Source organism: Corvus hawaiiensis, chromosome 3, assembly GCF_020740725.1.
Source record: "Corvus hawaiiensis isolate bCorHaw1 chromosome 3, bCorHaw1.pri.cur, whole genome shotgun sequence".
Taxonomy (NCBI): Eukaryota; Metazoa; Chordata; class Aves; order Passeriformes; family Corvidae; genus Corvus; species Corvus hawaiiensis.
The window spans coordinates 63,610,423-63,623,419 of NC_063215.1; the positions used below are offsets into that span (position 1 = coordinate 63,610,423).

Genomic DNA, 12,997 nt, shown 5'->3' on the forward strand with positions numbered 1-12,997 from the left:
TTGTCAGAGATTTTTTTTTTTTTTTGTTTGATATCTCACCCTTCTGTTTTACCTCTTCTGTATCAGCCTCTTTCATTTTACTCACGGACTTCAGTGGAACATACTGCATGGCATTTGTGCAATTCATCAGTGGAGTTATGTGATGTGATTGCCTCTGACAGCTTGATAATCTGATCTATGTGCAATACACTACACTGCTTCCACTTCTCAAGAAGGTACTTCAAACAGCATGCAACAGGTACTATTTGCTCCCAGATAAAGATAGGTCATAGCAAGTCCTGGAATGTCACCTAAGCACAAAGATATTGCTCTTGAGCAGTTACAGATCATAAAGGAAAAGTGATTGCAAGGATTGGCCAAGTACCCTTTCCTAACCCCTAAAACAGGTTAAGGACTTCTGAGATGAAACTCTTCCCACTCCCCTCATTATAGATCTATGATGGCAAACAAATATGCTCCAGCAGTTCCCAAAGTATACCCTGAGCACAAGGAGGGCAGAAAAAGTTCCTTTCACAGCTGTGACAGTTGTTGTGGAGGAAAAACGATTCTCCCCCACACTGAGATCATCGAGTATCAATTATGCAAATCACCGCACCAATTCACAACACAGTTTGTGCAGCAGGAACTTTGTATAATCACTTATCTCTACAAAGACAAAAAGTCCAGCCAGCTAAGCGTATTCAGCTAGGTGCTGAAGAACAACTTTAGCTCCCACAAAGAACTCTGAAGCCCAGAAATTACAGTACAGGCTTGAAGTTACCTACTAGGCTACACAGGCTAAATTCAGGTGCCTGGGTACAAAGGTGAGATTAAAAATCTCTACTTCTTTAGGTAGCAGGTAGCTCACAGATCTGCTCTCTGCATCTACACAGCAGTGGTCTCTTGGCAGAACCGAGCCACTCTAGAGCAATTTTGTAAGCCTGCTCAAGATTCAGCAACAGGACATCCATCCACTCATCCCCAGAGAGCTCTCTCACGCTCATTTTGTGCTGAGGTTAGAACAACTATAGCAGGCTTGGACTTCTTCATGCAAAAACAAGAGAGGAAGAGATGGTGATAGTGACACCTCAGAGTTTTACACTATAGCTACAGCACTTGCTCATGAAAGTGACAGGGAGAAGTAAATGCACACAAACCAAATAGGGCAATCACACACTCCCTTCTCAAAGGTAGCAAAAGGCTACAGGCCTTGTGTAGGGGAGTCAGTATTGCTTCCACTGAGCCTACACAGGAGGTAGCCAAATACAAGTCCATGGTCATCAAGCAACAGTTTCTCTTACCTGCTCAAGTAGAAGGCAGACTCCTGCATGTTAATGCTTAGAGCTGGGATTTTTACTTTAATGGACACCTGTTATTATGAGGTGTCCATCAGCCCCAGCTGAGCACATGGCTGCTACTCATGCTCTTTCAAAGATGAGAGCAGATGCAGAGAAGGCAAGTGAATTTCCCCACTATGAAGTAGGAACTAGAAAGAGAAACAAAATCTGGATCTGAACAGATGAGCAATATGGAGGCAGCATGGTTAGTTGTTACACTGAGCTATGCCTTGTTTCCAGCCTCATATAGCAACAATTTTCCCCTCTCCTCTGTGCAAGGATCCCATACGCTGCTGTTCTTCTGCAAAGAGCTGTACTTCTTAGCTCACAGGCTAAGTGTTATCTGTTGCAGAAACCAGGCTTCAAAGCAAGCACACAACACAGCTAAAGTACATTACTTAACAGTGTGCAGCGTGGTTCAGTGATCTTGGGCAGCACTGCCTTCCATCAAGGTCAATCGAGTGATTAGGGGATTTACAGTCCATGTAAAGCTCTTTGGGCACAGTGTGCCAAACAAGAATGACACTGATGTGGAAATCTTCAGTGGTCATCAAACAGTCTTATTCTCAAAAAGTCCTGACGTATCACAGCTTTTTTTCATGGACAAAGAAGATGTTCATGTGGGTGGAGGAAGGGAGCCGAACAGGAAGGCTTAGCTCCCTCCTTTTGACCTTTAAGAAGGCTAAGAAATTCTTTAATTAGTGACTAACATAACAGTTAACACCCTTGGTTTCTCTGTAGCAGCTAACATCCCACAAGAAACTGCCCTCGGAAATGCTTATTCAGCTCATGCAGTAAATAAGGCTTTTGGCAAAACTGTGAACTCATTCTCTGATAACTTTAGTCATCTCCTTAAATTTACTACTCATAGAATCCTCCACCTTTCTTTTGCAGCAGTGAGTGACACTTACATTTGGCAAATGGAAGCTTCCTTGGGTTTCCATTTTGCCCCAGAGTGAGCATTCATCTCCTGGTATCAAATACACCACATACTGTATCACCTGATGGACTGCAAGTGGTGCTTACAAGGGCAATATTTTATTCCTGACTAAATCTATAGCCATCCATAAGCTAAGAGTATTTTAATTGATTATGAACACTTGAGGATATGAAAAAGTATTTTTACTTCAGTCCAGTTATAGCAATCTGCTGTGAAGAGCTCTGAGATAAAACCACTGTGTGTTGTTAGAAGATATACAGTCAAGAATAAATTGAGAAGATCTGCGAATGATCATTATTATTAATTGTTTATATTTAGAAATAAATTCCTGTCACTACACTTGCATATTTTTTGGGCTGGCTTATTGAAAACTTGTTAAATTTTAATGCCATAGTCTGTTCAGAGACAGGTAAAGGTTTGGCTGAAGACTTGTATTCTGAAAAAACAACTTGCAGACAGCATGCATGTATATTCAACATCAAACAGGTATGGAGGACTTGTCTAACCACTTAATGCCTAGCAAAAACCAGCACATTAACAACACAGGGCTGGGAAAAACCTTTTGAGACATCAGTTCCAGTTCGCCATTCCTACAAGCAGCAGCATTAAATTGTGTACTTGTCAAAATTTATCTTAAGGGATGTTAGGTCTTGGGATAGTCTTCTAATAAGATCAACAAGGAAGGCAAAAAAAACCCCTACCCACCCATAAAAAAAAAAACCCACCACACACACTTAACTGTTCTAAAGCTTTAAAATCTCTTAAACCACAAATTCTGCTTAAAGCAATTCTTTCTCCTCTTTGGCATTTTAATCCCTTACATTTTACACAGGTGAAGGAAGAGATAACTCCTTGAATTCTACCAGGCTAAATTAGCCAAGCACCCTCTTATCTTAAGGTGGATTTTTGTCTCTGGTCATCCCAAACCCCCTCTCTAGGTTTTGCTTTGAATTTGTCTCTCCTGGACAGAGGTAAGTACCTACATTAAAGGAAAGCTCTCGCTAGAACCTTCTATTGATGCTTTCTGATAGAGAAGCCTTACACATTGCAGATGACATGCACAACAGGGACAGCTGTACTACCACTGACTAATCCATCTCCTTCCACCCTATCCTAGTGAGAGACCTTCTTTCCCCACCCCTCCACGTTTAGCTATATGCAAAGGGACCTTACTACCCCAGTCCTTCAATCCCCTTTATATGTTGGCCCTCTGCATCAATACCACCCCCACAACAGCATGGCACTAACAGATTTCATGACTATGCTCAGCTTTCTGACCACATGCCATTAATGAAGGTATTAAAAAAAGATGCCTCTGGATATTATTCGCTTGTATTTTCTCTTTAGCACCAGAAGTTGTGAGACTGCATTTACTGCTGTCCTCTCTTTACACAGTTTTATACACATTCAAACAAGTATTAAAAGTTCTTGTGCAACACCACATCAATCAAATGCTATGTTGCAAAGTTGACTTAATTTCTTGTGAAGTTTTATGTTTTTTCCCCCCAAGAAGAAACAGAAAAAAAACCCAAACCAAACCAACAAAACAAAAAAATCCACCTCCAATAAAGTAACCAAGAACGCTGGTAGATCAGATCAAATTAACAGCTCTACAGACCTGAGATCACATTTCCTTCTCCTTTGGTAAGCACTGTTCATTAGCCCGCAGCCGTGCTGTTCTAGCCACAATTTATTAGATTGGTTTGTTTTGCAAGAGGATATAATTCACCTAAAACATCATCCATTCAAAGAGTCAAAAAGAAATAAACTAGTACCATGAATCTAGGAAAAATGCAGAGAGCACACAGATACTCCAGTAATGAAAAGAAGCAAGGCTGAGCAAGTAAGTTTATTTAGCATTTCACTCGTTTCCAGATAACACAGCAAGATTTGGACAAGATGATGCTTTTTGCATTTCCTTACAAAATAATTCACTACCTGTAAAGCCTAACGAACCTCTGTACAGACTCTATGGAAATCATGCATCTGAACTGTTGATGAACTCCCAGCCATAAACCCTCATGAACTGGCTATAGGTAATATATTTATAGCTTACCTTGGAGAGATCTCTTTACTTTGTAACTGTTACACGTGGCAGACTGTCTGTGTTAAATTACATATTAAAATGTGTCTATATTAACAAATATACTAATTTCACAATTATTTTCTGGACTTTTACTAAAATTTATTTTGAGCATGGTAAACACGCATCACATACTACGAACTATGACCAAACATTACCACAGAACTGGGAATACAGTTGGCTTTCTGGCACTTCACTTTGGTACTCAATTAAAATACAAAATCACTAATGCTCTCATGTAAATGGACTCACTAGTCGTTTACTGTGAAATAATAAATTACAAACATGATCTGTAAGCTTTGTGTGTGCATTTATAATTTTTCTTAAAACATTAGCTTCGTACAAACGTTTAGCTTATTGGGTTGTGGGGGGAGGGGCAAGAGGGGAAGTTATTGCCAAAATTTTGCTTTCTGTCATCATCATCTTTACTTGTAAATAACTGATGACCAGTGTGTGAGACTTCACACACGGCAGCATGAAGTCTGCCAAGCAACACCATATTTACTTATGCCATGTAGACAAGACACATGCAAACAAGCACAGGTAATAAATATTTAGCATCCATGTCAAGTACCCAGCAGAAACACCCTGCTTCTCTGTGCATCCCAAGAGGTAGTGCTATCATTCCTCACACATGCCAAAGGCTGTTGTCACATTCGTCCTGAGCACAGTTCTGCCACTGGAGTGACAGCTTTACATCCTCTCTCCATGCAAACTGACACGAATCCTATTTAGCTGTATTAAGATTAAATGAGCTGAGTTGGGAAGGATCCAAATCCAGTCTCAGTCTAAAGCAGACAGACTGAACAGTGTGTTTTACTAAAATAACCTCTGCAAAATTCCTCTTTTCCATTTACAAAAAGGTGGCAGTTAGCCCTACTGAACAGCAGATCAAATTTTAAAAAAAGCTATATTTACAAAGTATTTACACAGAGTCTTGTCCATAAATCCCAGCCAGTAGGTCACATCTCAGAAGTCTTTACAGTACTACTGTCCTTTCCCAGTGGAAGGTGGTTTACACCATCCACCTTTGTTATTCACTGGCTAGTCAGCCAAGAAACAAAGAAAAATCACCATTTCTGAGGGAATAGAAACATAGCCCTGCCAAGCAAAAGGATAAACACAGCTGTATTTTTTAAAGAGATTAAAGAGTTTTTGTGTACCCATCCATGGCTTCCAGTGCACCTTAGTCCTAAACCAGGATTTCAGATTATTCTAACCAGGATATTTCAAGAAAGCACTCTGTAATTAGCAAACAGCAGCAAAGTAGAAAGAGATTATTCACACACAATCCTCTATATCCATACTTTGTAAAAGATACATTTGCTTCCCCAGTAACAGAAGGGTCCTTTCAGTTAGACATTATTATACGCAGGAATATATCACATCCTACTGATGAAATAGAGCCAGGGGGACTGAAGATTTAGCAGTTCTTAAAAGGACTGAGCACAGTTTGGTTTTGGCATGTTTTTGTCTTTTGTTGAGTTGTTGATTTTGTTGGGGTTTTTTTGTTTGTTTGTTTTTTTGGTAGGTTTACAGGAACTGCAATGTAAGTTACCCTAAACACCTAAAAAACAAAGAAAAAAGTTCAACTAACTTTAATATTATGGTGGTAAGGCATCAATTACTTATTACCACAAAGATAAGCTTGTTTGCTCTTATTTCACATTTCATTTATGTGAGCTAATACTCACATAAGTCCTTCACTGCATTGCATTTTAAGAAATATTGCCTCTGTTGAAAACAGATAGTAACAACAATCTGTTCTGATTATGCTCTTCAAAGTTCAAAAGTGCGTCTGCTCCAACGAGTGCTCAAAGCTCTGCATTAGGCAGTTGGCTCCCCAAGGCAATTACCGTCTCTAACCGGCACAGTAGCAACAGACTTTAAAATAAAACAAACAAAAAAACCACTAGAAGGTCGGAGGGAGAGCCGGTGAGGTGGTGCTGGTGTCAGGAGAAAGACGGAGGCATGAAACAGACCGTTCAATTAAAAAAAAAAAAAAAAAAAAAAAAGCCAAAACCAGAAATAGGTCTTTGGTAATGACTAGTGAAGACCAGTGTGGAGAACTTTATTAAGAATCCTCGGCATTTAGTTTTTAGATCATGGAACAAGGTTTCTCCTATGTTTACAGACGCATACATGTTTCCTGTAGATAAATGCATAGGCCACAAGCATACTAAATGGCAGCCAGCGCACTTATATCATTTCTCGTTAAGCGGGAGTGTGATGAAAGCTCTTCTTTCGAGAGTTGCTTGGGAGCTCTGTGCGTGTTTAGCACGGAAGCGCTACACAAGACGGAGCAATCCACCGCCTGATCCCTGGAGCACAGCTCCCGGGGCTCCGTGCCCCCCTTCCCGGCGGCGGGACGGCGAGGTGATCCTCCAGCCCACCCGAGGCGCCTCTGTCCTGCCCGCGGCCCTGCGCCCGCAGGCAGCCGCCCTAGCGCTCCCTCCCGCTCCAAGCAGCCGCTGATGTGGCTCCCGAGCGGGGTGCTCGCCGCTCCCTCCCGGCGCCGCGCAGAACTTCCCAGGGCGCTCGAGTACAAACGCCCCTTCCCGGGCAGCGGGGACCGGGACTCAGCTCTTCCAGCCCGGTAAAAGCCCATGCCGCGGCACCCGGAGGTGACCGCCCCGCCGGGCGCTCGGGCTCGGGCAGCCCCCAGCGCCGGGCGGGCCGGCCCCGGTGCGGCCCCGCGGAGCGCCTCCCTCCCGCCGCGCCCCACTCACCGGCTTCGGCATTTTGAGGGCTGCTGGTGCTTCTGCTACTCCCGAGACAAACGTTCATGCAGCGCCTGCCTCGCCTCTGCCGAGCGCCCCGTGCGGAGGAGGTGGAGGAGGAAGGAGCCGCTCCCGGCCACAGCGGCAGCACAGCCCGCGAATGCGGCGCCGGCCTCCCGGCGGCGGGTTAAGTACGGCAGGTGGGGCCCGGCGGTGACTCACCGCCGCCGGCCATTGCCCGCCGCTCCCCCCGGCGCCTGCCGAGCGCGGCACTGGCCTCGCCCAACCGCCGGGCACCCCCGCTGGCTTCGCTTCGACGTCCCTGGGGCGCAGGGGGCACCGCGGCCCGGAGCCTCCGGTAGCCCCCGCGCCCCTCGCGGTGAGGGCCGGGCGGGGCCGCCCGCGCACCGGCGGGCAACAGGTGCCGGAGCGCGGGGGCAGCGCCGTCCCGACCCCCGGGCACGGCCGAGCCCGCTCCCCGCACGGCGCCGACCCCCGCGGGGAGACCCCCGCCCCACCGCCTCGCCCGCACCTGCCGGGGCCGCGCCGGGGCCAGCGGGCACGGCGCCGTCCGGGGCTAGCGCCGGGGTCGGCGCTTCCCAAGCCGATGGATGGCACGGGGAAGGCGTCCGCCATAGGGGAGACAGAGGACCCTGAGGAACGGCTGTCGTACGTGGGCTCACCGAGTCCCCAACTGCCCCGGCCTCCATCGAGCCCGGGGAACGGGGAATGAGTTCCAGCTTTCTCTAGTGATGGGCATTGTCGCTGGCCTATAATAACTGTCACTGTGTTTCTTGAAGAGCAAGGTCGGAAAATATGATTACTTAACAAAATACAGGCTTGCGTTGTGTAGTAAACCATATTTTCAGCAATGTCAGCAAAAGAGAAAACTTTGAAAATCCATCTACGGTCAGAAACTATAAAGCATAGGGTATACTTCAGTGGGTTCTGACTTTGCATAAAGCACAAAAAAGCTCATGCAAGTAGCCTAACAGTTGATAGGCATACACAGATAACAAAGTTTGTGTCTCTGCCCCTCGTTCCTTCTCCCTCCTCACCCATTAATGTAATGCACTTCTGTGGATAGTGTCTGCCAGGAGCTGCTGGCCTCCCACTGCATCTCCTTGCTTGGCTGGTCACAGGAGCACATTGATTTACATAGTCATGGACAACGGCCTGTAGGACACAGCTCTTCCACTGTGCCAGCAATGGCATGTAGTTGAGCTGTGAGATTGAGGAAATTGTGCAGCCTGTACTGAAACTGCTGTCTGCAACATCCCACTTCAACCAGTGTCTGTCTGTTTGGCACAGGACATAGCACAGGAACAGGGAGGCACAGAACAAGGAGAATAACAACCCACTACATGGAAAATATATAGGGCAGGAGAGAGCCTGGGAAATATCAAGGCATGGTGACAAAAAGGATGGCCCAAACAATACAGGTCCTGCTTTGGCAGAGATCCAAATGCTGTCATCCCTCAGAGAGTCCACCAAGCAGCAACTGGTTGTGCCACATGAAAATAAAAGAATCATTACTGTGTCAGGTCTGTGAAAGAAAGGGGAGGGGAGCTGAGTTGAAGGCTGAGAGAATTCATGGTAGTATTCCTTTCTTGTTGCATGATCCTCGGAGATTAGAGGTGGCTTTACCATCAAAACAGAGCCATGGGGGTGGCAGCTTGCCAACAGCAGGTGAGAAGAAATAGTCTAAGCTGAACAGCTTCCAAGAAAAGAGCCATGGGATCAAACATCCTTGGGAAACAGATATGGCCTCCATTTTCAGTTGAAACAATTCCACTGAGATTTACTTGGGTCAGGTTAATTTAACAAAATATACTGACATTCACTTGGATCAGGTTAATTTAACAAAAATATGATTTGTGGGGACACTTTCTATGCTCTTCTGTTAAGCAATAAGTTTATGGTGGGATTCATGCCTTATTCAGTAGGATGACACTGGAAATGAACCAGACCAAATTATCACAGTGTTTTGGGTAGGCTGCCAAGCACAAGGAACAACTGTTCCAAATAAGAAGTGCTGTAAGAACCCAGCTTCTGCAGCTCTCACTCAGATGAGTTATTTTCATGCCTTAAAATCCAGTTTTAAAATCCATATTTTGTCTGTGATTGGAAAAAGAAAATCAAAATAACTATGTGTGTCTGCATCCCCTTGAAACAAAGCATTGCACGGATCTAATGGGAAGCCCATTGCCATTCTGAGAGATTTTCATTCCCCAAATCCTCTCCTGTCCATAGCTCAACATGGGCTCAGAGACCATCACCCTGGGGCTTCATGTTGAAGCAACTCCATGTCAGAGAGATGTCTCATTTAATAGATCATATTTAGTCAGGTATTTGTTTCCATATGTTAGTTACATATCCAAGCATAAACCCCTGTTTTTGTTGGGATTTTGTTGGGGTTTTTTGTTTGTTTTTTTTCCTTCTAGCCATTGCTTCCTAACCACACAGACCTAGGGGCAAAAGGAATTTAGGTGACTAATAATTAAGTGTGGCAACATACAATCTCTAGGTTCCTGTTTGCCACAGCACATAACCTTCTGCTATTCTCCCACAGTCACCTGCAATACATGGGGAAAGGTAGGTACCTCAATGGCATCCGTAAGTACCAGCTTGCCCAATACCGCTCCACCCAAAACCGGCCACTGTGAACATACTGAGCTTACACAGGAAGAATTGTCCTCAGTGGAAGGAACCAGAACAATTGCCAGCTTGGAGTATGTGTTAGACACCCTTCGCCTCCTTCCTGGGCTTTTGCCTTGTGCTAGGTGTGTTTTCAAACCCTCTTGCCTGCAGAGCTCCGTACCTTATCGTACACTTGGCTGGGTAGGTGTCTTTGTGACAGTATGAAACTCTCTTCTATAGCTGGGTCACTCAGCTCCTTCCTTTGTAGTTCTCTCCCAACCTCCCCCCCTAGAAGGATGGGAACATATATGATGCAAGCCCCTTCTTCCTTTTTATACAGGAGCATTCTCATCCTTTCCAGACACAAACCAGTTCCCCTCTGCTCCACAGTGGGGGTAAAAGCCCTCAGTTCTCTGTTTTTCCTGAGAGTGTCCTGAAAATTGGTATGTTGAACTTTGGGAGTATGGACATCATGTATAATACCAATAAGCATTGTCTAAGAATGCTTAGAGACTGGATCCACTTTGGAGTGTGTGTGAGGGAATATTGAAGAAGGCATGAAATGGGCACAAAACAATCAACCCACATCAAGACATCCTGGGGCAGAAGTACAAATATAGAAAAAACAGATACAAATATATAATCTGGAGAAAATTCCACATGAAAACTCCATGGAATTTGGCTGCTTCTTGATTTAGGCATTAGCAAAGCCAGAGAGAGCTTTTATGGCCACCCTAACCACATCATCTTCAGTCAGACCTCACAATTAAGCATAAGACCCAAATCAAAATGAAGCCTTTAAGTTACAGGATTAAGATCTGCCTTAATCCAGCACTTACTCTTACTTCCTGTGACTTACTGACCCCTAACCAAAATGTGTCATCCTTATCAAGCCTGCCTTCCCTGTTTTAGAGAGAAGACCCATTTAATTTTTCTCTTATACTTTAATCTGTAATAACATTTAAACTTGATGTGGGTCATTTATGTATTCCAAGTACTTGGCTGAGTTTGCTCAAGGAAGTCCTTTCACTATAAAGTGGCTTTTGCTTAACAGGCTTCATGCCAGCCAATTTTTAGTCAACATAAAACTTCCTAAGCCAGCTCATCCTGGAACTGGGAAACATGGAATCTCATGCCCTAAATCCATCATTCTTGGTTGCTCTTGCAGAACAGATATACCTAAACTCCCTGTTTCTTGAACAGAAAGCTTCATCCAGGTAAGGTCAGGCATAGCTGGAGGAGTTTTGCAGCATCTCTGCTGGTTTGTTTGCAGACTTACTCCAGGGATTTTTTTATTAACAAAAATCGATAGTAGCTAACTCTGTCCTCCTGACAACTCATAGACTGTGCATTTAGTATAGCAGCTAAAAGAAAGGATATTCATTAGAGCAGTTAATGGAAATGATGCCATGTTCTGAGACATGTTGTATAGTTTTAAGGAGGCTTGCTGTCATGCAGGACAGTCAAGAGTCTTTGATTTTCTTTGTCAGCTGGAAGAGTTTTAAAAGAAAAAAGAACCATATGGTATTACTGACAATAGTTTCTCTTTCATTGTGCATAACTGAATAAGCAGCTTATTACCCATTGCACTTTCTGAAATTTTGGCATTATAATTCCTGAAATGTCAGACTTCAGGAAGAAGAGAGAGCTTTTATGGCCACCCTAACCACATCATCTTCAGTCAGACCTCACAATTAAGCATAAGACCCAAATCAAAATGAAGCCTTTAAGTTACAGGATTAAGAAGCCGTTCAGGAAGACTGACCAAGGACCTGGCAAGTTATAGTTCTGTCTGCACTGAGAGCTACTTCCCCCACTACCCCCACTGAGCTTACTGAAAACCTGACGGATTGAGGTCACAGTGGACCAGCATCTATTGACAAAGCACTCTTGAGACATTCTCTGGATTTCTTATGAAGGGGACAAATGGCGAAAAAGAGCGCAAGGCTTGTGCCTCATTTTTGCATTTTGTTCCTACAAGAAGCTGCTGCTGCCAAGTTCAGTTGTTTGTGGTTCCTACATGAAAAGCTGCTGTTGCCAGGTTCAGTTGTTTGTTGTTTTGCTGTATTTTTTTTTTCAGTAAGCATAGATTGGGTTTTTTTCCTGCACCAACAAGAGGTTAGGTTCATTCAGGCCTGGAAATAAACCTCATTAAATAATCCAATGGTTACATGCTGGAAGATCCTTATCTTTGCAACCATTTTGTCTTCCAGCAGCACCCCCAAGTAGTCCTTGGGATTATTTGACTCTCTGATTGACCATCATGGAGCCCTATGAGGACATGGTAGATTATGAAGAAAAGTATATATGATGAAGTTTATGAAGGATTATTTTAAAATGTTGTAAGAAAGAAAAATTAGCAGACAAGACTTCATGCTTTTGTCTGCTTTGTTCTTACTCATCATAAAAGGAGAAAGAAATCTTCAAGGAAGATTATGAGAATGTTTCTTCTCAGCAATTTTTGAGAAGTCCCAGTTTGCTTTCAGTTCCCATGAGAGTTGTCTTAGTAACCACTCTAGTAACACATTCTTCTTCCACAGGAAACTTTCACAGGGAGTGAGGCAAAGTGTGCAATAAAATCTTCTTTTCAACTGAAACAAAACATAATCTGGCATTTACATTTTGTGTACACTGAGACTGAGAAATTATTTACCATGGATGGGGAAGGCAAGTCTTAGTGGTAGGTAAAATACAGATAAAATATTACTCACAGTAAAGGCAGGTTTAAACATGAATGTGACCAGGGAAGGAAATTCTATGGTAATCATCTTTGTAACTGAAATCCACAATGAATTATTGATTTACCAACAAATAAACAAATAGAAAAAGCACTGAGACTTTTCAGAATCTATTTAATGAGAACAATCATGTCACAAACCATTGTTTAAGAATCTGTAAAATGATGAATGAAGTTCATGACATACTGAATTTGTAGAGATTATACCACATGTGTAAATCCAGCCATGTTTGTCCAAGGCTCAAAGCAAATGGAAACTAAGGCCAACGCAGCCTTTACGTCTTAAAATGAAATTATGATCTTAATGCTTATGATAAGAAAGGAAAGAGGAAGGGAGTTCCCCTGCTTAAGTAATCTCTATTTCACCTTGATATCTTCCTTTGTGCTTTCTATTTGAAATCTGATTAAAAGCAGAGCTGAGTGCCATATACTGCAAATACCCCCTGCACATATGAGCACTTTCTATGGGACCAGCTCTTTTAGTGGCTTTTTTTTTTTTTTGCTGGTGGTGTTTTTTGTTGTTTTTTTTTCATTTGGTTGGTTTTGGTTTTTAACATCAAA

The 12,997-nt window shown here is 43.5% G+C and overlaps 1 protein-coding gene across 1 annotated transcript in view; it reads right to left on the minus strand.

Annotated features, from left to right (window-relative positions):
* The window catches only part of EZR (ezrin), a 37,629-nt gene extending 30,395 nt beyond the window's left edge, over positions 1-7,234 (minus strand). Inside the window, exon 1 of the mRNA XM_048297551.1 lies at positions 7,069-7,234. Coding sequence (XP_048153508.1) covers positions 7,069-7,080 — 12 coding nt within the window. The 5' untranslated portion in view covers positions 7,081-7,234. The remainder of the gene's footprint in view (positions 1-7,068) is intronic.
* Between the last annotated feature and the right edge of the window lie 5,763 nt (positions 7,235-12,997).